Source organism: Mustela erminea, chromosome 4 (genome assembly GCF_009829155.1).
Source record: "Mustela erminea isolate mMusErm1 chromosome 4, mMusErm1.Pri, whole genome shotgun sequence".
Classification (NCBI taxonomy): domain Eukaryota; kingdom Metazoa; phylum Chordata; class Mammalia; order Carnivora; family Mustelidae; genus Mustela; species Mustela erminea.
The window spans coordinates 42340128-42362120 of NC_045617.1; the positions used below are offsets into that span (position 1 = coordinate 42340128).

Below are 21993 nucleotides of genomic sequence, written 5' to 3' on the forward strand. Positions count from 1 at the left end.
ATAACAATCATTTTCCAGCCAATTCTCCATTGCTTTTTTCAAATACAAATATAAAATAGAAAGCATGGATAATTCCACAACACAGTCTATTTCTCAGCTACTAGAGGGACATATACAATAATGCCCATTAACAGTGTCTCCTTTACAGATGGGCAGAGTTAATGCTGTCATCAGGCATGGGCCTGATATTTAATTATATAAGATATATAATAAGAGGAATAAAATTGGCATAGAATTCATCTATAAAAAATTAAGTGTATTTTGTGCTACTCTTATAACCTCTGAAAATTTATTTCTGATAAATCTACCAAACCAAACTGTCTAGTGCCTTGATATCTTACATGATAGTTGGCCATAACTGTATCACATAATGACACAGCACGAAATGACAGTGATGTTCAGAAATAAGAAAAAATGGCTTTGAGAAGTTTTTACCTGTATATCAAACACAATGAAGGTTCTTATCAGTGGACATTCAAAAGTTCTTAATTTACTTTTTTTCTGTGAGAAACACAGGGCATGTTAAATTTGTATCATTTACTCAGCCATCCATCTCCAAGTTCCACCCCAGTTCCTCCTTACAGATTTCTTATATACAGTCATAGTTACATTATCTAAAATAATGTCAAATGCTGTGAGTGAAGCTTGGCACATAGTAGCTTCTAATATAGCTATAATAATAGCTATATTAGTAGCTACTAATATAACAATACTATAGAATATATAATATTATAATATTATGTAGCTATAATAGTAGCTACTAATACAGCTACTATGTGTTGCTGGTGGTTGTTGCTGTTGCTGCTGCTGCTGCTGTTATTATTATTATTATTTCAGGTCTGACAAGTGAATCTTTGTATGTCTGTCATATGCCCTTTAGAAATTCTTAAGTATGATTTGCTTTAGTTGCTCAACCCAGCGATCCCACAAGGGAAAATGTCTAATATGCAACGCATCTTCTATATTACATTTTTCTTATTTGGACAAAACAGGCAAATCACCTTAGAAGTGATTGAACTGATCGCAAATATGTTTATAATATTATGTGTGTGTGTATACCCCTAGGTAAATGTTACCAAGTAATTATCTGAAGTGGCAAATGTTGAAAACAAATTAATTTTTGATCACTTCATCACAAAGGTAACACTGACTAAAACAGCCCCTTCTCATATTTCATTACCTTCAGACTGTGGGAAATCACTTGCAATATTATTAAAGTATTTCACTATATATTTTATTTTTATAGTAATGAATCTGATATTCTCTACTCTCCTTTGGTTTCTTATATATCGTCCATATATCATTCATTCCATTCACTTAAAGCATCGTCTTCATTTCCAGGTATTTCTGTTGGTGATTGGTCAAGAGAAGTTGAATCTTTGTATCTTGTTGAACTCAGCTCAGACTGTATCTCAGTTGTTGAGGCTTTTTCTCCCCAGAAAGACTTGACTGCCCCCCTGAAGAAAAAGCAGAAACAAAACAAAAGTCCATCAAGAACTGAAAACCAGGGACACCTGGGTGGCTCAGTGGGTTAAGCCTCTGCCTTTAGCTCAAGTCATGATCTCAGTGTCCTGGGATGGAGCCTCGCATCAGGCTCTCTGTTCATTGGGGAGCCTGCTTCCCCCTCTCTGTGTCAAATAAATAAATAAAAATCTTAAAAAAAAAAAAAGAACTGAAACCCAAACTAAGTAGATATATATAATTTTCTATATTTAGAAGTGCCTCCTTAGTCATAATTTATTTTTAGTTTGTTGTGTATCCACTATATTTATGATAGTAGATGAGTCCTCAGACTGTACTCATGTAAGTGTTAGAAATATTCTTTTAAAAAAATGAATTGGGGCGCCTGGGTGGCTCAGTTGGTTAAGTCTCTGCCTTCAGCTCAGGTCATGGTCCCAGGGTTCTGGGATCAAGCCCCACACTGGGCTCCTTGCTCAGCAGGGAGCCTGCTTCTCCCCTGCTTGCTCGTGCTTGCTCTGTGTCTCTCTCCCTTCCTCTCTCTGCGTTAAATAAATAAAATCTTATAAAAAATTAGAGTAGGTTACACTAACCAAGTTTTAGAGTTATGAAAACTACAACTGAACAATACACATATTCATTCAAAACTTTTTTTGCAATTACTATATAAAATTATAAACATTGCACATATTTCTCTCTCATGGTGGGAAGCAAGTCATGAGCTCAGGTAGCCTGATGTAGAATAGTTGCAGGAGGTATACGGGGTGTTGGACTGTTTCAAGATACATGTGGGAGGCCTCCTGGGATATGGTTATCATCAAACAAGCAGGGAGGCGGGGACAACAAGGAGGACATCAAGTAAGGGTGATGACTCAGTTCAACCCTTTACCTACCAGTTTATAATTATGAAGATAAGTATAAAGATCACAAATATACAGATAATAACTCCTATGGTCAGCACAAAAACTAGGACTGCATCAGTATCTGGTCGGCTTGTTCTTTTCATTTGCAATTCTAGAGAAAAAAACACACACCTGATGATTATTACCACTGGAAAAAAAAAGAGATATATCTAAATGGAAACTTAATAGTTAAAAAAAACTGAAAAAATTTTAAACACAGAAGAATTAGTGGAAAGAAAGTTATTATTAGTAAACTTGCTCATCACCTTTGAAATGTCCTTTTCAAACATGAAGTCAAAAGAATTGAACAATGAACATCCTGTACTCCCACCACCTAGACACTACCATCAACATTTTATTATCCATTTACCCATCCTTCTACAAATTCATTGACCCATCTTATTTTTCAATGCATTTCAACATAATTTGCTAATGTCTGCACACTTCCCATAAAAATCTTCAACAGACATATCAAACAAGTTCAATACTTGCTTACATTTTTTTTGAAGTAAAATTTATGATGAATTGCACAAAGATTTTAAGTGTACATTTACTTAGTTTTGGCAAATGCAAACACACATATGTAATTCAAACCCTATGAAGACACAGAATATTGCTATAACCCATCAACTTCCTTGAGCCCCTCCCAGTTAATTCCTGACACATCTTCCGGAGGGAACTACTCTACTGATTTTCTTTTCCACCACAGATTAGTTCTGCCTATTTTAGAACTTCTTAGGAATGGAAACATATACTATGTATTCCTTCTTGTGAGGCTTTTTTACTCAGTCTGTTTTAAAGATTCACTCATAATTTTGCATGTATCAATAGTTTTTCTTTTTTGTAGGTGAGTAGTATTCCAATTTGTTTATTCATTCTTCTACTGATGGACATCTAGGCCATTGCAGCTTTAAGCCATTATAAATAAACTTCTGGGTGGGGTTATGGACATTGGGGAGGGTATGTGCTTTGGTGAGTGCTGTGAAGTGTGTAAACCTGGCGATTCACAGACCTGTACCCCTGGGGATAAAAATATATGTTTATTAAAAATAAAAAATTATAAATAAATAAATAAACAAACAAACTTCTATGAATATTTTTATGCAAGTTGTTTGCAAACACACATTTTTCACTTCTCTTAAATACCTAAGAGTGGTACTGCTGGGTCATAGGGTAGAGTTACACTTTAGTTTTCCAAGAAACTCTAAGATCTTTGTCCAAACTGATTGTACTGGTTATACATGTTTTGTGAATTTTTTTCTCTCAGGTTTTAGCTTGCATATTCATTTTTCTAATGATTTCTTTTAATGGACTAAAGTTTTTAATTTTGATGAAGCCTAATTTATCAATGTTCCCTTCTATGGTGACTGTTTTCTGAGTCATAACTAAGTAACCCTTGCCTATTCCAGTATCATGCAGATTTTCTCCTATGTTTCCATTTTAAAGATATATGGTTTTAGATTTTACATTTAGAACAATGACATATCTCTAATTTTTATATATGTTGTAAGATAGGGTTTGCAGTTTAATTTTACACAAATATCCACACAACACTTTTAAATTATTCTTTCTCAAACCTTTCTGCTCTTCCTGCAAATAAGTCTATTTAAGAGACACAGCCAGTCTATTGTATGTATTATAACAGTGCTACATTTTAAATTGGTGAAAAGCCAATTTGCATCAAATATTACTTACTTTACCAATTATATAGCTTTCTTGTGGTTCTTCTCGGTCCCCCAAATTATAGGATCCTAAAGAATTTGTATGGAGAAGGACCAGAGAGATCACCAGATGGAACTACTGAATTACACAGATAAGTGAACCAACATTCAGGGCCATTTAATGATTTCCCAAGCTATGTTTTATATATTGTAATATTTTAATTTTGCTAAGTACCACTCTACCAGAAGCAGTTTCCTATATGGGCAATCTCAATTGCTTATTTGTCTGGATTTTCGTTCTACTCTTTAAACACCATGGAGTACAATTTTTCATTTTCCTTAGTAATTCCAGTGCTATAAACTCAATTAGTGATCTCACTAAATAGTTCCAAGTGTGACAGAGAAATCAAATCATATTTATATGCCAACATTGCTGGATTTTTCAAATTTTTTTTTTATAATTTTAGATTCCAGAAGCAATGAGGTTTTTTTTGTTGTTTATTTTTAAGCTAAAATGAAAGACACCTTTTAGGATTAAAACCTGAGAAGAAGAAATGCAAAATTCCATTCCATTTATTCACTACCTTATAATACTAGCCATGAGAGGATAAAGAGTGAGAGGTATAAAGATTTTACTTTATTTCAAGGGTAGTCTTCTTTCAAGGATCATTTTTATATCTAGACTACTTTTATACCTTAAAAAAAAATGGGCTGCATTTCCTTTTGAAATTTTTAAATGAAAAATAGACTGAATTTCAATATTCTCACTTCTTAAGAAAACAAAGCTAAGGTTTACATTAGTTTTCTAGGGCCACAATAACAGAGTACCACAAACTGGGTGACTTAAAGACAACAGAAATTTTTTTGTCTCGTAGTTCATGAGGCTAAAAGTCTGAATGCAAGGTATTGGTAAGGCCACCCTCACTCCAAAGGCTCTGGAGGTCTTCCTTCCTTTCTTCTTCCTACTTCTGGTGGCCCCGGATGTTCCCTTATGGCTTATGGCAACATAACTCCAGTCTCTGCCTCTGTTTTCACACAGCTGTCTTCTCCGTGTGTGTCTTTGTGGCTTCATGAGACATTCTCTTCTCTCTCGTTCTGTATTTGTGTCCAAATTTCCCTCTTCTTATAAGGACACCAGTCATAGTGAATTAAAGACTCACTCTATTCTAGTATGTATGACCTTATCTTAACTGAACAAATCACATCTGGAATGATTCTATTTCCAAACACAGTCACATTCTGAGGTTCTAGGAGTTAGGACTTGAGAAGGGAGACACAATTCAATTCATAACAATGCCTAATTATAAAGACAACTATTGTGGAAGTGAAAAATCTGATGTATAGAGGATGGATAGGAAATTTTCATTAACTAAACCATACTTACCCTAAAGATATTTCAATTGTGTACTTGTTTCAAGGCAGTACCATACTGTGTTGACATTTATAGACAAAATATCTGTTTGATGTCCAAACAGCCAAAAGGGTCTATCACAGTGGTATTCCCAATTGTCATTTTTAAAAGAAACTAACTGATACCAAAGTGTTCTAGAAACATTTTTGTCATTTAACCAGATCATGTTCTGAGATGACAGAGCTAACCCACCAGCCTTGGACTGCTACAAGAGAGAAGTCGGGAGTTGGGGGAAATTGGAGGGGGAGATGAACCATGAGAGACTGTGGACTCTGAGAAACACGCTGAGGGTTTTGGAGGGAAGAGGGGTGGGGGGTTGAGTGAGCCTGGTCATATGTACTAAGGAGGGCACATATTGCATGGAGCACTGGGTGTGATGCATAAACAATGAATCTTGGAACACTGAAAAAATAAAATAAAGTAAAAAAAAAAAAAAAAAAACCAAACATGTATTATGAGCTGCCAAGGCAAAAAAATAAATAAATAAATAATTTTTTAAAAAGAGAGAAGTCAACTTTGTTTCATTTAAGGGCTAACATTTCAGGATCTGTGTTCTAGCCCTTAGCTTACACACTGTCAAATGCATATTGACTTCTATGAAACAAACTGAGGGTTACTGGAGGGGAAGGGAGTGGTGGGAATGGGGTAACTGGGTGATGGGCATTAAGGAGAGCATGTGATGTAATGAGCACTGGGTGTTATATGCAACTGATGCATCAATGAACACTACCTCTGAGACTAATAATGTACTATATGTTAACTAAATTTAACTAAAATAAAGTAAAATTTAAAAAAAATCTTCCAATCACATGAGGAGCTATGGTCATAATAAGGACTAGGCTGCGGGGACAAAAACCAAAGAATGGCTCCCCAAAAGTTTTAACACACTGAACTAGTACTCACTGCCTTTTTTAGCACTTTCTTGCCTTTTTTAGCACTTTATTGAAATTATCCTTTTAATAACACTTGATATCTCAACTTAAGATTATGAGCTTTCACATGAATGTTTTTTTTAAAGGTAGTAAAAACATTAAAGAAACTTATAGTTTATTTTTAAAAGTCAGTCCTGAAACACTTTAGCTTATTTCCATTTTAATAAAAACTCTTATGCTGAAAGATGTTTCTAAACTATAGCATAAATTCTTTATTTGGGATTGAGAAAAAGCTTCAAGAAATCCATGAATTCTCTTAAAAAATAGCTTTTAGCATATTTATGTGGGTATTTTTCTGGGAAAAACCTCCTGAGCCTTGATTGGATTCTCAAAGGAACTTGTGACCAAACCCCCTCATACCTTCAACAACAATGACAACCATAATAAAATGGTTAAGAGCAAAATGGACAAAAAGAAATAATGGGATATATTAGATATCATAGTCTAAACTGAAAGGACATGCACACAGATCCATTTTGCAAGGCAAGCACCGTTTCTCTCGTATAAAATTATACTCAAGATTTGTTTTTTATGACATATATTGAGGACTGCATTATTATTTCATCAAAAAATATTTTCTTCAAGTGAATAATTTTTAAAGAACCATGTTTGGATGTTTCTTAATTTTATTATTTTACTATATCAAAAACTTTGTAAGCATCCATGAGGATTCCAAGTACCCATTTTCACTTTTGTGATAGAAGTAAGAGATTATAAGTCAAGTTAGAGCACTGTTCTTTGGAGATGCTTCAGGAATGCACTGAGTTCCCCAAAGGGAAACACATCTGACTCTACTTTGTGAAAAAGAAATTAAGCACCACCTTGTAGAAAGTCTAAATGATATAAACCAGTGGTTTCCCAGAGGTTGTCTCCAAACCAGCAATACCTTGGAACTTATTAGAAATGTAAACTATTGTGCCACCTCGCCCTAGATCTACTGAATCAGAAACTCTGGGAGTGGGGCTATCAGTCTGGTTCAAGGAGCCCTCCAGATGATTTTCTTGCTTTTTAGAATTTGATATAAGTAAACCAAAACATTACTGGGCACTTACCACTTGTTGTATAGACTGTGAATTTCACAGATGCTATTATTTCATTATTATCCAAGGTAGAACACTCAAAAACCGAGGGATGAACTTCCCTGCGTACTTCCAGGATTGCTGAATCATTTGCAAGGATAATGGGTTGCTATTTAAAAAGGAAAAAAAAAGTGCCAACATTCTTCATGTAAACTTAAGATCAGGAAACAATTTATTTCCCATAAGGAAAGAGTAGTCATTATCTCTCAATCTAGGACAATAATTAATTATGCATATGGATTTTAGAGTCAGACAATCCAGACATCAATAATCCTACTACTTCTGCCTGTGTGACCCAGGACAAGATACACTCTGCTTCTCAGTTGCTTATCTGTAAAATGCATATAATGATAAGGATTACCTCATAGATTGTTATGTGGGTTAAAAGAAACTGTAGCACTTGAGTTGTCTGATATTTAGTAAGCCCTCCATTAATGTTAGCTATTATTATCATCATCCAATTACTATACATACAAATAAAAACTTTGCTTCCAAAATAGAATACTTTATATAAAAGGGATGTTTTTAAATTCTGATAATAGCTGACCCAAGACATATATACAGTTTCAGCCCCACTTATTAATGCAATTATTATTGCATTAAAATCCAATTCAATTAAAATCTCAATAATAATAATAAAGTTGTAAGATTTTAACTTCATTTATGCAAACTGCTTCTAAAGAGAGAGTTTTCTGATAGCCATCAAGCACTGGGAAAAAAAATTTATCACTCACTAGCAATCACCACATTACATATGTTTATTACTTACTTGGTCTGGCCTTAGAAGTTTCCAAATATATTTGAAGCGATTTACAGGAGATGTATGAATACATGCTAGTCTAACACTTTCAAGACTTTCTGAAACTGGTCTTCCCCCTAAAAACAAGAAAAATTAAATACATATATACCATTAGGCATTATAAATTGTTTTATACAAAGGCTACGTTTAAAAGCCACTTTCAGTGTTAAAATCAACTATATGCTGGACATTCTCAAAATTATTGTTGAGGGTTTGAATGTAGACAAGTAGAGAGGAGTGATGGATGAAAAGCAAAGTCACCAAAAGAAGCGGGTGGGAAATACAATAGCTGTGTGTTCCTTCCGCAGAAAAGATGGCAAGGGCAACCAGTTTAGTGATGTATTAGATTAAACTTTGGGATCTGCTAGTGGCTTTCAATTTACTGGTTAGGGACCACACCCCTGCCCCACCCTGACTAGAGATAATGAAATCTCAAAAGTAGTATAATATGATAAAGAACAGCTTTCAAAGTTCCCAATTTAAAGTTTGCCAATCTACTCATAAAATACCATTACCAAAGTGTCAAAAGTGTTTCACCATAGGACAGCCTTGACCAGAGACCCTGAGTATAATAAGCTTCCAGTGTATTATGGAGACTATATGTTAAATTTTAGACATCACTGACAAATGTAAGGCAAAGGCAGAAAGGTACTCTGAGCTTTAACTGTCTAGAGAAGTGGAATTTTAAGTTTTATTATTATTTCCTTTCAATATATCAATTTCTCAATTCCTTCCACCCATGGCAACCTGAGGTTAAGGCTATTTCCCCAGAGTAAAGTCTTCCCCCTCATCTCCCTCCAATACAGAGTCCAACTCACAGCCACAATCTACCGGTCCACGGCATTCTTCTACCCGTACAATACACTTGGATTCACCTCCAGGGCATCCATTTGTTAGTATGACTTCTCTAATACCAACACCTTTGGTGAAAGAAATCAGCAAATTGTTAAGAAAAATTCATTCCACTTCCTTTACTTTTCCATCTAGATCTTATTTTGAGACTCTTCTTCTAATTTCAGAAGTTAAATGCCTAAATTTAGAGTGATAATACTTAGAATATTTTTATGCCCCTCATTTTGAATTATTTCATAAAACAGCATTTCTCAAAGTGAGTTACATGAAACACTAGTTCCTCTAGTTGTCACCATAAGAAAAAGGATTCCAAAATTATACACATTGAAAATGATACATTAACTAAAATTAAATTGTCCTCTGTATTAAAGGATTTTGGGGGAACTTTTTAATATGCTAGTAAATTAATGAGCAGAATTTATCTTAGAATTGACAGCATGTGACAAATAGGCAGCATTTCTCCTTTTTTAGAGGTGTATAAAATATGCTTCTCGTAGCTGATGAAAGTCTTAGATTTGATGAAATATAGTAAGATGCAGGGTCTCCCAAATTTGTCTGGCCAAGGAAGTTTTAGAAGTGGTCTTGGACCTTTGAAGGACATTCCAAAAACCACATTTTAAAACATAAATAAGGGGAGGCTGGGGGGCTCAATGAGTTAAGCCTCTGCCTTGGGTTCAGGTCATGATCTCAGGGTCCTGGGATCCAGCCCTGCATCGGGCTCTCTGCTCAGTGGGGAGCCTGCTTGCCCCTCTCTCTCTGCCTGCTGCTCTGCCTACTTGTGCGCTCGCTCTTTCTCTCTCTTAAATAAATAATTAATTTCAAAAAACTTTTAAAACATAAATATATGCTTTTTAATATTTAGGTTGCTAAGATCTCTGCATTAAATAAAGGAGGACAAACTATTAATGACCAAATTTCAATTTCTAACAAGATAATCTCGAGTGCTATGGTGAGTGCTGTGGAGTGTATAAGCCTGAGGATTCACAGACCTGTACCCCTGGGGCAATAATACATTATATGTTAATTAAAAAAAAAATCAATCATATGCTCCACCAGCTGAGCCAGCCAGGTGCCCCTAAATTGTAATAAATGTTGTCAAATAGCCTGAAATTATATTTTATTTGTTTGCATGTTCCAATAAAACCTTATTTATGGGGAAAAAACAAGATACTCTCTTGAGAATTACCACTCTTTTTTATAACAAGAAATCAAGTCTTTACTAACAGATCTCAGCTCTCCACTGGGTTTGCTTTTCACCACAGAATTAAGGAACATGATAAAATGTCCTATCTTGGCAAACATGTTCTACAGCAAGTGACCTGTGATAAGAGAATGTAGCCACAGGCTAAGGAACAATCCATCTTGATTTCCCTGTCTACCAGATTCCCTCTTTCAGCCCCTAAACATGTTAATCATAAACCCATTCTCCCATCCAAGTACTAACCAGGCCCGACCCTGCTTAGCTTCCGAGATCAGACGAGATCAGGGTGTTCAGGGTGGTATAGCTGTAGACATAAACCCATTCTCAAGGGCAAGGGAGAGTAGACGCCTAGAGATGACTTAAAACAGTGCTTCTCAAACTTTAGAGTGCATGCAATCACCTGTGAATCTTATTAACAGGCAAATTCTGATTCAGTAGGTCTGGAGTAGGTTCTGAGATTCTGCATTTCTAACAAGCTCCCAGATGATAATGATGCAGCTGGTCTGTGAACCAAACTTTGAGTAGCAAAGGAGAGGACTCTACATGAGATAAGGAGATCAAAGGTTGGAAGAGGAAAGATCTCTTTTCTTTTTAATTTTTCAGTTATAATTCCAGTATAGTTAACATACAGTGTCATATTAGCTTCAGGTGTACAATACAATGATTCGACAATTCTATACATTACTCAGTGATCATCATAAGTGTACTCTTTGAGGAAAGATCTCTTTTGATTAAAAGAGATGCCTAAGAATGGCTGCAGTATAGCGTCACTTGAATTTATAAAAAGTACCTCTCTAGATGCACAGCCTTATTCTGAAATGCATAAATATTTTCCCAAGCAAGTTTATTTATGAATTTATTTAGCCAAATGCAGTTCATTGCGATAATGTGTGTAGGTGTGAGATTTTCTGTAACTCCAAGTAACACTAAAAATCTGCCTGGGTATTCCAGAAAAAGAAAACTTTTTGACTGCTAAAATACTGTTTTGAGAGTTCAATAGAATTTTCAACTAAGTGCTTTTGTTCCTCTAGTTGTTTTAAACTAAAAATATTTTAAAATATTTTAGATGTAAAATATTGCCTTTTAAGGTATCTTTCTCCTTAGAATTTATCAGCATCTGACATATTATATGTTTTAATATTACTGTTTTAGGTTTTTTTATTGTGTTCAAGCAACATAAATCATTAGTTTTTGATGTAGTGCTCAATGATTCATTAGTTGTGTATAACACCAAGTGCTCATCACCACACATATCCTCCTTAATAACCATCACCTGGTTACCCATCCTCCTTACCCCCACCTCCCTTCCGTAACCCTCAGCTTGTTTCCCAGAGTCAAGAGTCTCTCTTGGTTTGTCTCCCTCTCTGATTTCTTCCCATTTGGTTTCCCTCCCTTCCCCTGTGGTCCTCCGTGCTACTCCTTACGTTTCACATATAAGTGAAACCATATGATAATTGCCTTTCTCTGCTTGACTTATCTCATTAGCATAATACACTCCAGTTCCTTCCATGTCAATGCATATGGTAAATATTCATCCTTTCTGATAGCTGAGTAATATTCCATTGTATATACAAACCACATCTTTATCCATTCATCTGTTGAAGGACATCTTGGCTCTTTCCACAGTTTGGCCATTGTGGACATTGCTGCTATGAACATTGGGGTGCATATGCCCTTTCTTTTCATTAATCTGTATCTTTGGAGTAAATATCCAGTAGAACAATTGCTGGATCGTAAGGTAGCTCTACACTTCTTGAGGAACCTCTATACTGTTTTCCAGAGTGGCTATACCAGCTTATATTCTCACCGACAGTGTAGCAGGGTTCTCCTTTCTCCACATCCTTGTCCACATTTGTTGTTTCCTATCTTGTTAATTTTTGTCATTCTAACTGGTGGAAGGTGGTATCTCATCGTGGTTTTGATTTGTATTTTCCTGATGACTGGTGATGTTGAACATTTTTTCAGGTGTCAGCCAGTCATATGTTCTCTTTGGAGAAGTGTCTATTCATGTCTTCTGCCCATTTCTTGACTGGATTATTTGTTTTGTGGGTGTTAAGTTTAAGAAGTTCTTTAAAGATCTTGGATACCAGCCCTTTATCTGAAGTGTCTTTTGCAAATATCTTCTTCCATTCCGTGGGTTGCCTCTTAGTTTTGTTGACTGTTTCCTTTGCTGTACAAGAGCCTATCATCTTGACGAAGTTCCAAAAGTTCATGTTTGCTTTTGTTTCCCTTGCCTTTGGGGTATGTCTTGAAAGAAGTCTCTATGGCCGATGTCAAAGAAGTTACTGCCTATGTTCTCCACTAGGATTTTGATGGATTCATGTCTCACATTTAGATCTTTCATTCATTTTGAGTTTATCTTTGTGTATGGTGTTAAGAGAATGGTCTAGTTTCACTCCTCTGTATGTGACTTTCTAGTTTTCCCAGCACCACTTATTGAAGAAACAGTCTTTTTTTCCATTGGATATTCTTTCCTGCTTGTTGAAAATTAGTTGAGGGTCCATTTCTGCACTGTCTATTCTGTTCCATTGATCTTTGCGTCTGTTTTTGTGCCAAAACCATGCTGTCTTGATGATTAAAGTTTTGTAACAGAGCTTGAAGTCAGGCATTGTGATGCCCCCAGCTTCGGTTTTCTTTTTCAACAATCCCTGGCAATTCAGAGTCTTTCTGGCTCCATACAAATTTTAAGATTGTTCCACCTTCATGAAAAAATTTGACAGTATTTTGATTGGGATTGCACTGAATGTGTAGATTGCCCTGGACAGCATAGATATTTTAACAATGTTTACTCTTCCAATCCATGAACGTAGAATATTTTTCCATCTCTTTGTGTCTCCCTCCATTTCTTTCATTAAGTGTTCTGTAGCTTCTATAGTATAGATCCTTTACCTCTTTGGTTAGGTTTACTCCTGGGTATCTCTGGGTTCTGGTGCTATTACAAATGGAATCAATTCCTTAATTTCTCTTTCTTCAGCTTAATTTTTGGTGTATAGAAATGCAACTGATTTCTGTGCATTGATTTTGTTATCTGCCACATTGCTGAATTACTATATGAGTTCTAGTAACGTTGGAGTGGAGTCTTTTGGGTTTTCCACATAAAGTATCATGTCATCTTTGCCAATTTGAATGCCTTTTATTTCTTTTTGTTGTCTGATTGCTAGGACTTCTAGTACTATGTTAAACAATAATGGTGAGATTGGGCATCCCTACTGTGTTCCTGACCTTAAGAGAAAAAGCTTTCAGTTTTTCCCCATTGAGAATGGCATTTGCTGTGGACTTTTCATAGACAGCTGTTATGATATTGAGGCAAGTTCCCTCTATCCCTATATTTTGAAGAGTTTTAATCAGGAAAGAATAATGTATTTCGTCAAAAGCTTTTTCTGCATCAACTGAGAGGATCAGATGGTTCTTGTTTTTTTCTTTTATTAATGTGCTCTATCATGTTGATTAATTTCTGAATGTTGAACCATACTTGCATCCCAGGAATATATCCCACCTGGTTGTGGTGAATAATTCTTTTTGGAAGGAACTCAAACACTTGGAAGTTAAAGAACATCTGCTAAGGAATAAGTGGGTCAACCAGGAAATTGAAGAACTTAAACAATTTATTGAAACTAATTAGAATGAAAACACGATGATCCAAAACCTATGGGACACTGCAAAGGTGGTCCTAAGAGGAAAATTCATAGCCATCCAAACATCTCTCAAAAAATTAGAAAAATTCCAAATGCACAAGCTAATCTTACATGTAAAGGACCTGGGGAAAGAATAGAAAATAAGGCCTAAACCAAGAAGGAGAAGAGAAATAATAAAGATGAGACAGAAATCAATGAAATATAAACCAAAAAACAGTAGAACAGGTCAATGAAACTAGAACCTGGTTCTTTGAAAAAATTAATAAGATTGATAAACCTCTGGCCAGACTTATCCAAAAGAAAAGGGAAAGGACCCAAATTAATAAAATCATGAATGAAAGGGGAGAGATCATGACTAACACAAAGGAAATAGAAACAATTATTAGAAATTATTACCAGCAACTATATGATAACAAATTAATCAGTCTAGAAGAAATGGATGCATTCCTGGAAACTTATAAATTACCAAGACTGAAACAGGAAGAAATAGACAATCTGAACAGACCAATAACCAGCAAGGAAATTGAAGTAGTAATCAAAAACCTCCCAAAAAACCAGAGTTCAGGGCCAGATGACTTCCTGGGGAATTCTACCTAACATTTAAAGAAGAAATAACACCTATTCTACTGAAGCTGTTTCAAAAAAATAGAAGTAGAAGGAAAACTTTCAAATTCATTTTATGAGGCCAGTTTTAATATTATTTTTTGTCTTTGCCCCTATATACACTCCTTGAAGGCAAGGAGTTTCCTCTGCTTTGTTCTAGCTCCTAAAACAATACATGACACATAGTAGGCAAAATTCAAAACATCATTTGATGAGTGAATAAATATATAATTTCTGAAATACATCTTTAAATAATAGAGTAATACAACAAAAATTACTAGAACTCCCATAAAAATAATTCTGTGAAATTTCTCAAGGCAGCAAAGTAAATTACAAATGAATATTCACAAGTTTATTACATGTATTCTTCTAATTTGTTACTGACCCACTAAGGTTAAAGTAAAAAATGGGTTTAAAATTATCTCAAGGGACAGAAAGAATAATGATTGTCAGGGACTGAGGGGAGGGGAGAAAAGTGTTTAATGGGTATGGAGGTTTTACTTCAGGATAATGAAAAAGTTCTGGAGATGGTTGGAGGTAATGGTTACACAACAATGTGAACATGTTTAATGTCACTGAGTTGACTATTTAAAAATGTTAAAGTACTAAATTTTATGTTAGATTTATTTTGCCACACTAAAAATATGTTAACTCAAATATAAATAATTCAGGTATATTTCTTTAAAAAAATCATTCTGCTCTAGGTCTGCATGGATTTTTCTGTCTTCTTACCATTTGGTTTCTGTCTTTCCCTAACTTCACTATCCTTTTTCCAAGGCAGTTCTATTTAGAATAAACTTAATATCATTGTGAATTATCTATTGTCTTCTCAGTAGTTCTCAAAGTGGTTGTCAAAAGATAGTCTTCTAACCAGCAGCATCAGCTTTATTTGTGAACTTGTTTAGAAATACAAATTCTTGGGTCCTCCAAAGGCCTAGTGAGTTAGTAATTCTGGGGTAGGTCCAGCAGTCTGTGTTTTAACAAGCCCTGTAGGCACTTAGGGTGAACACTTAAGTTTGAGAAACACTGGTCTATTATAGTATGTGTAGCCTTAATCCCACCCCCATGTAAGAGACTTTATGTCCAGTTTCCATTCATGTCATAGTTTTTTAATATTGTCTTCCCTCCCAAAAGCTAATACCTCTTTTCTCCAAGACATAACATATGAATTGGAGAAATGTAGATTTTAGAAGAGACTATTACAAATAGGCAAGTTTCTTGATTTGCCACACAGTGTGTGGGAAGACATCTGTGAGATGCATCAGAAGATCCTTCAGCTTCTGAACATCTGTGAGATAAAGTTTTTCTTGGTGAAGGCAGTATATGCCCCCCCCCCCAAAAAAATAGGGGCTGGCTTAAAATAAGACAGGTTGTGAACTGAAAATATCTTACCTTTCAAGTTTTGTGTGTAAATTATAGTTTGAGAGGTAAATGCAAGTACACAAATTATAAACAAAAATTGCCTGTTTTTACCTTCTTCCCCCCCCCACCAAATATAATATTGTTGATTTATCAGCTCTTTGCTACTTACCACATGTAACGGTGCACATCCCAAATTCTACTTCTTTGACTACTGTCGTATTTGAAACTAAACATAAAGTGCAAAGATACATTATTTAATCATATGAAAACTTCTCAAAGGGAAAAACTCTTACTTGAGGATAAGGGATACAAGCACTTATCATATGGGAAGCAGATAGTTTTTAGTTTTATTTAATCAGAAAAGCAACGTCATTCCTACTATATTTTCTATTATTGCTTAAATTAAAAGAAGCTTAAACCTTTGAAATGATGAGTTAAATTAGGAAATATTTTGAAAAGGTCTATATTTAAACTTTATAAAATTAAAAATAATATTTTCATCAGCTCAATACATGGTGAGCTAAAGCTCTATAGATCAAAAAAACAAAACAAAACAAAAAGCCTGCCAATCAATTGTGAGGCCCAATTTTTTCTATTCTCTATTTTTTCAGAAAGATTTGAGTGCAATATTTCCATCCAAAAATAAGTCCTTATACCAAATATCCATTAAAATTATGTTGTGGAATGGTTCTACACATTCTTAGATTAAGATGATAAACTATTCCCAAGAATTTATTTCAACACTTTATTTAGCAGGATAATTTAGGAATATAAATGCATTTGAGTAGATAAGTACTGTTGATTTTTAAATCACAAGTTTCTCTGTTTCTAATTGTTCTGAAGTTTGGCATTATTTCCACCAGCTATAGGGTATAACCAATTCTTCATAGCAGATTAGGACTAATGTCTCAAAATAAAAAAAATATTACATGAGGTGTTAAAATTTTTTTAAGCATTGTATCCTAAATTAACAATATTACATGGGAAAGTGCAATGGAATTGAAGTCCAAATTGCTGTTTCTACAACTAATCAACTAAGTTTGAGCAAATTACATAAACTCTGTCAGGCCTGATTAGCTATTCTGCAAAAATTTGGAAAGGAGAACCTATCTTATTTGATGGTTCTCTAATGAGAATATTTGTAAGAATTAAATGAGACAACATAGGTGAAAACATTCTGTAACTTATTTAGTGCTATAAACATGCTTAAGATATCATAACTTCACACTCAGTGCACATCACATTTTCCTATTCTGATTTCTGTAAGACAATACCTTCATAAACACTGCTATTCTATACTTACAAGCACCAAATACAGTTCCCTGAATGCATAGTATGCTCTTGATCCATGTATGTTAAATAAATCAATATTGACATTGGGAAATTATTCAGACTATCAAGATCAATTATGAAATGATGTTTTTGCTTGAGATGCCTGGATACTTTCTGTTGGCACATTATGAGATATAAATTAAAAGTTTAATCTTGAACATAGAAAACCACAGGTAGGAGAATGAGTTAATACCTTTAGACTGTTATAACCTCTTTTCAAAAGTCACTAAAAAACAATCAATCAGCCCTATGTTCACTACCTATGCTACTTTGAGAAAGTTACTTAAGTTCTCCTAACTTCAAAAAAAAATTGGATTTAATAAGATGATCTCCGAAGTCCGTTTTGGTTTTGAGTGCCCATTAGGTCATTCAATGTCTTCCATTTTTTTATGGGAATCCTATCATGGTGGGTCAGAGAAATTGCATGTATCCAGACTTTAGTGTGTTGTATTTGTCAAAATTTTCTGTTATATACCAGAGTAAAAAGGAAAAATATGGTCTGAATGTCAATAAATTTTTATGTGTAACTCATTAAACAGTAATATCCACTGATGCTAACTGGTTAGTGTTAATGTGTAAGGAATGCTGTGTCACAGGATTCTGTCCTATTTAATATTTTTATTAATGACCTGGAAAATACTGGTATCATACTGACTGAGTCCAGAGATTCTGAAAAACTAGGAAAGATATAAAATATGTTCAGAGATAAATCTGGCTCTAAAAGTGCCACAGTGGAATACTTCATGAGTCTAACAAAATGAAACCTTAAGGAAGTAAGTCTTGTACATAGAGCTGAAAAGTAACTGTCCCCAAAATATGATAGGTGGTCTTAATTTGATAGAATAGGTGAAAATGAGTGGAGATTTCAATAGTAAGTTCAATAGGCATCAAGACTGTGAAGAGGCCACCCTAAAAATCTACTTGGTTTTTAGACTTTACTGATAAAAGCCTGTCAGCCATAATGATGGAGATAATGATCCTACACTTTTTTTGTTCTGATCAGATCTTGGAATGTTTTTTTCAATTCTGGACAGCACACTTTAACTGTTGGTACATACCATCAGGGTCCAATATTAATTTTTGAATCCTTTTTTTAAGAGTTAATACATAAGGTTGATCTTTCATAACTTTTATTCTTCCTTAGAGGTGCTCCAAAGAAAAAAAGAAAATAGTTATATTTATATAGGATAAAATGTAAAGAATGAAACTCATTCTATTTTGCAATTATTATGTAGATCTATTGTTGGTCCCTTTTATAAATGTAAGGATATAGGTATAGGGGAACTATAAATCTAAGGGCATAGGTATAGTATATCCATCAATTTATAAAAGTTATAGAGTATACAAAAAGTATAAAAGGTGTAAAAGATATGGGGAAGTATAAGAGGAAGGAGTATAAATCTAACACAATATTTTAGTAATTTTTCCTACATTTTTAAACATTTTGTTATTTCATCATCCATAGTGATGGATTTTATTATTTCTTATTGATTATTCCCAACTATGTGTTTTTAAAGGATATAATAAATAATATGGAATAATATTAGAATATTAAATATTAGTCATAAAATGGAAGAAAGTTTGGAATTGCCTAGAAGGATGATGAAATTGTAAAATAAATCATAGCTGTTAGATCATCCTTTGTTTTATTATTTCTTTGCCCCTAGTATTGCATTGTCTTTCAGGAAGATAGAAAAGAACTCTGGAGACACCTTTCTGGAAGTCTTTTTCAGCTTGCATTGAACACAGTTGAAGTTTTTGAGTTTTTCTTTCTTTCTTTCTTTCTTTTTTTTTTTTTAGTTCATTAAAGGTAAAAAGAAAATTGACAGAGAAAAAACTTCACAGTTGTTGGATTAATCAGAAGATGAACAGAGAGCAGCACCTTACATGCTGATGATGGTGAAACTGATTGCATAAGCAAAATGAGTGAGATGATGGCAACTTAGATGAATATCCTAGATGAATTTTCTCTAACTCAAGAATCAATGAATTAATATTTCACTTCTAAGTATGAAAAGGATATATGGTATTCTCATCTAGTTAGTCTTTCAATAGGAAAAACTTGATCCTGAAATGTTTTGTGAAAAGAAGCTGGACTATACTGTTTTGTCCTTAACCATAAAAGGTTATGGACAACATTCTTTCCTCTTTAAAGCTGTTTATCCACCAAAATTTACTTGATAACAGGTTTGTAAATGAACAGATCATGATGGCAGGTATGTAAACAAAGGTGACTAAAAGAAAACAGATGATGTAGAAATGAATAAAATTCATTGGACCAATAATTCTAATTATGTTTTTAAGCCTAAAATGAAAACATTTTGTAATCATGGAGTAAACCACATGGTAGTCTCCTGATCAACAAAATACATAGCTTCACAGTTTTCAAAAGTATTGTGTGTTGGCGATGCACAAAGTAATAAACTATAATCTATTAGAGATGTACTTGAAGTCTGGAATCAGTATTTATAAGATGGATACATTCCAGATTCATGCATAACAGTCAGTGAGCATTTAGTTGCTTTCAAAATATCTTTCCCATTTGGGATATATACATATTCAAAACCAGGAAATATGGAATAAAAATTTGGAGTTTTCCATATTTACATTCTCACTAAAATTTCAAATTTGTTTTCATTAACCCTTTATTCTTACTTTTGTAAATTACTTGTAAAATGCCTTAAAAGTAAAAAAAAAATGTCCATTTGATAGCAAATAGTGATGAATGTTTTTGCTGGTCGATTGAGAGTTAAAAGGGGCTTTGTCAAAATTTAATAATGGCTCTGGAAATTTTCCAATCTTACACACCTCCGACTGTTTACAGTTCTGAATTCTCACTCTCCCCAGAAAATGCAACTGCGCATAAAATTGTACATAGAAAATTCCAAAGTTCACAGATCAGGAAACTGAGACGAGGGAATAAGTAACTTGCCTACATTTTAATTTGTATCCAAGACAACATAACTTCATTGCCTGGGTTTAACTTAAACTCTATTTAGCATTTTACAGGTAGAACAGCTCAATACTAAAACTAATTCAACCACTTTTAAAACTAGAGTGAAGCAACAGCTATTAAATTTTAGAACATGTTTGTTGTCTAGTCTCTTTCACATTTCCAAAGTCAAGGACCTCTCCAAGCTCCTTGTAATGTAATGTTGTGAAGGCAATGCAAACCTCCACCCCACCATTAACCTCAGATGGCTAATTTCTTTCCATAGCTGAAAATCACGGTCATCAGGAAATAAAAGAAAAGCAGATAAATACAACAACTATTCTATATGTATAGAAAACAGGAGATTGCCAGGAATATTAGAAGAATCTTGGATGGGTTATTTACAGGGAAATGGTACAATTTCTACTGATTTCAAAGGCTGCAAACCAGCAGCTGGACTTCTACCTACCAGGATGTGAGTTACTAACCAATAAATGGTATAGTAATATACTATTACTATTATGTATAATAGCTCGTCAAGTTTTAGTGCTTAATGAGCCAGCAGAATAAGGCAAGTTTATGGACCAAGCACAGTCTCACTCTCCAGATACCCAACAAAACCACAGTTGCTTGGAAGTTGAGCGTACAAATCTTACACCACCACACTACAGAGGTGCTCAAGTGTAGACCTGCATGAAGCTGACATGGGGCTTCTGGGCAGTTTTGCAGCATTTTGGTCTAAGATGTGTCATAGTAAGGGGAATTCTTAATTCTTCTGAGCTCCAAGCTAAAGAGCAAACGTGGAAAGGAGAAAGACCTCAAGCAATTTGGAACAGAAAAAAAAAATCTACAGTGGAAAAGAAAAACACGTAACTGCAAGGAGTCAAAATAATTCCCATGGGTGAGAGGTTACTCCCGACTCGTACCCCTTTAAAAAAAGGGGGGGGGGCATCTTTTTCCTTCTCCAGAGCAATATTTAACAGCAATTCTGTAACAACTTTTATGTACATGCTTATTTTTCTTGCTGTGGCCTTGGAGAATTAGCACATTCTGTTCAAGGCCATTAGGCATATGAAAAAAGTATAAATTCGAGGCTGTCTGCAAGAGAGCTCTACGGATATTAACAGGGATAATAATTCTCATTGTCCTCGGACGGAGGGCAGGGCTTTGCCCTCAACTGGCCCCTGTCAAGGAGCCTCCCGCCCTCACCATCCTCCTCAGCCACAGACTGGGCTTCGCTCTCAGCCTCGCTCTCGCTCTCGGCCTCCTCCTCCGCCTCATTCTCGCCCTCGCCCTCGCCCTCGCGGGCCAAGCCGGGATCCTGGGCGGCGGCGGTGGCGTTCGTCCCACAGGCGGACTGGAGGCCCGCCAGGAGCAGCCAGCCGACCGTCAGTAGCAGCCCGCTGGAGCAGCCCGCGCCCCCGGGGCTCATGGTTCTCGGCCCCGACGGCCGACCAAGGCGCAGTCGCAGCCGCCGGCTCCTGACAAGAGGTGCGTCGAAGAGAGGAGCCGCCAGACTCCGAACCCCCGAGCCGCGCCCGGCAACCATTGAGGCGTCACGGCTCGTCACCGGCGAGCAGAAGGCTCCTTGCGGTCCAAGCGCCGTTGGAACGCGCGCGGGGTCGCCCGTCGCACCTCGCTCGGCACTTCCGACGGCGCCTGGGCCGCGCCGCTTGCTTTCCGGCGTCGCAGGTGCGCGAGCGGCGGCAGCAGCCGCGCGCACGGCCTCCGTTACTAAGCAACGCGCTAGCCACGGCCGCTGGCGTTTCTCGCTCACGCTTCTCTCCTATGAGAGACCTTCGTGCTTCCTACGTGTACTTCTCCGCAAACCATA

At 35.6% G+C, this 21993-nt stretch overlaps 1 protein-coding gene across 1 annotated transcript; it reads right to left on the minus strand.

Moving 5' to 3' along the window:
- Positions 1-760: 760 nt before the first annotated feature.
- On the minus strand, positions 761-21739 carry SPACA1 (sperm acrosome associated 1). Its single transcript, XM_032339085.1, has 7 exons — positions 21369-21739; positions 16065-16121; positions 9061-9162; positions 8213-8319; positions 7417-7552; positions 2352-2472; positions 761-1457 (listed from the first exon to the last, which is right to left on the minus strand). The coding sequence occupies exons 1-7, from the start codon at positions 21706-21708 to the stop codon at positions 1301-1303; spliced, it is 1020 nt and encodes a 339-aa protein (XP_032194976.1). The 5' UTR covers positions 21709-21739; the 3' UTR covers positions 761-1300.
- Between the last annotated feature and the right edge of the window lie 254 nt (positions 21740-21993).

Excerpts from the sequence above, each read along its gene's own strand:
- SPACA1 (XM_032339085.1), bottom strand. The coding sequence starts at position 21,708 with ATGGTTGCCGGGCGCGGCTCGGGGGTTCGGAGTCTGGCGGCTCCTCTC. Across the intron at positions 2,473-7,416 it reads CACAGTCTATACAACAAGTG|AATTGCAAATGAAAAGAACA; the intron begins GTAAGTGCCCAG and ends TTTTTTCTCTAG. Across the intron at positions 1,458-2,351 it reads ATCTTCATAATTATAAACTG|GGGGGCAGTCAAGTCTTTCT; the intron begins GTAGGTAAAGGG and ends CTTTTTCTTCAG.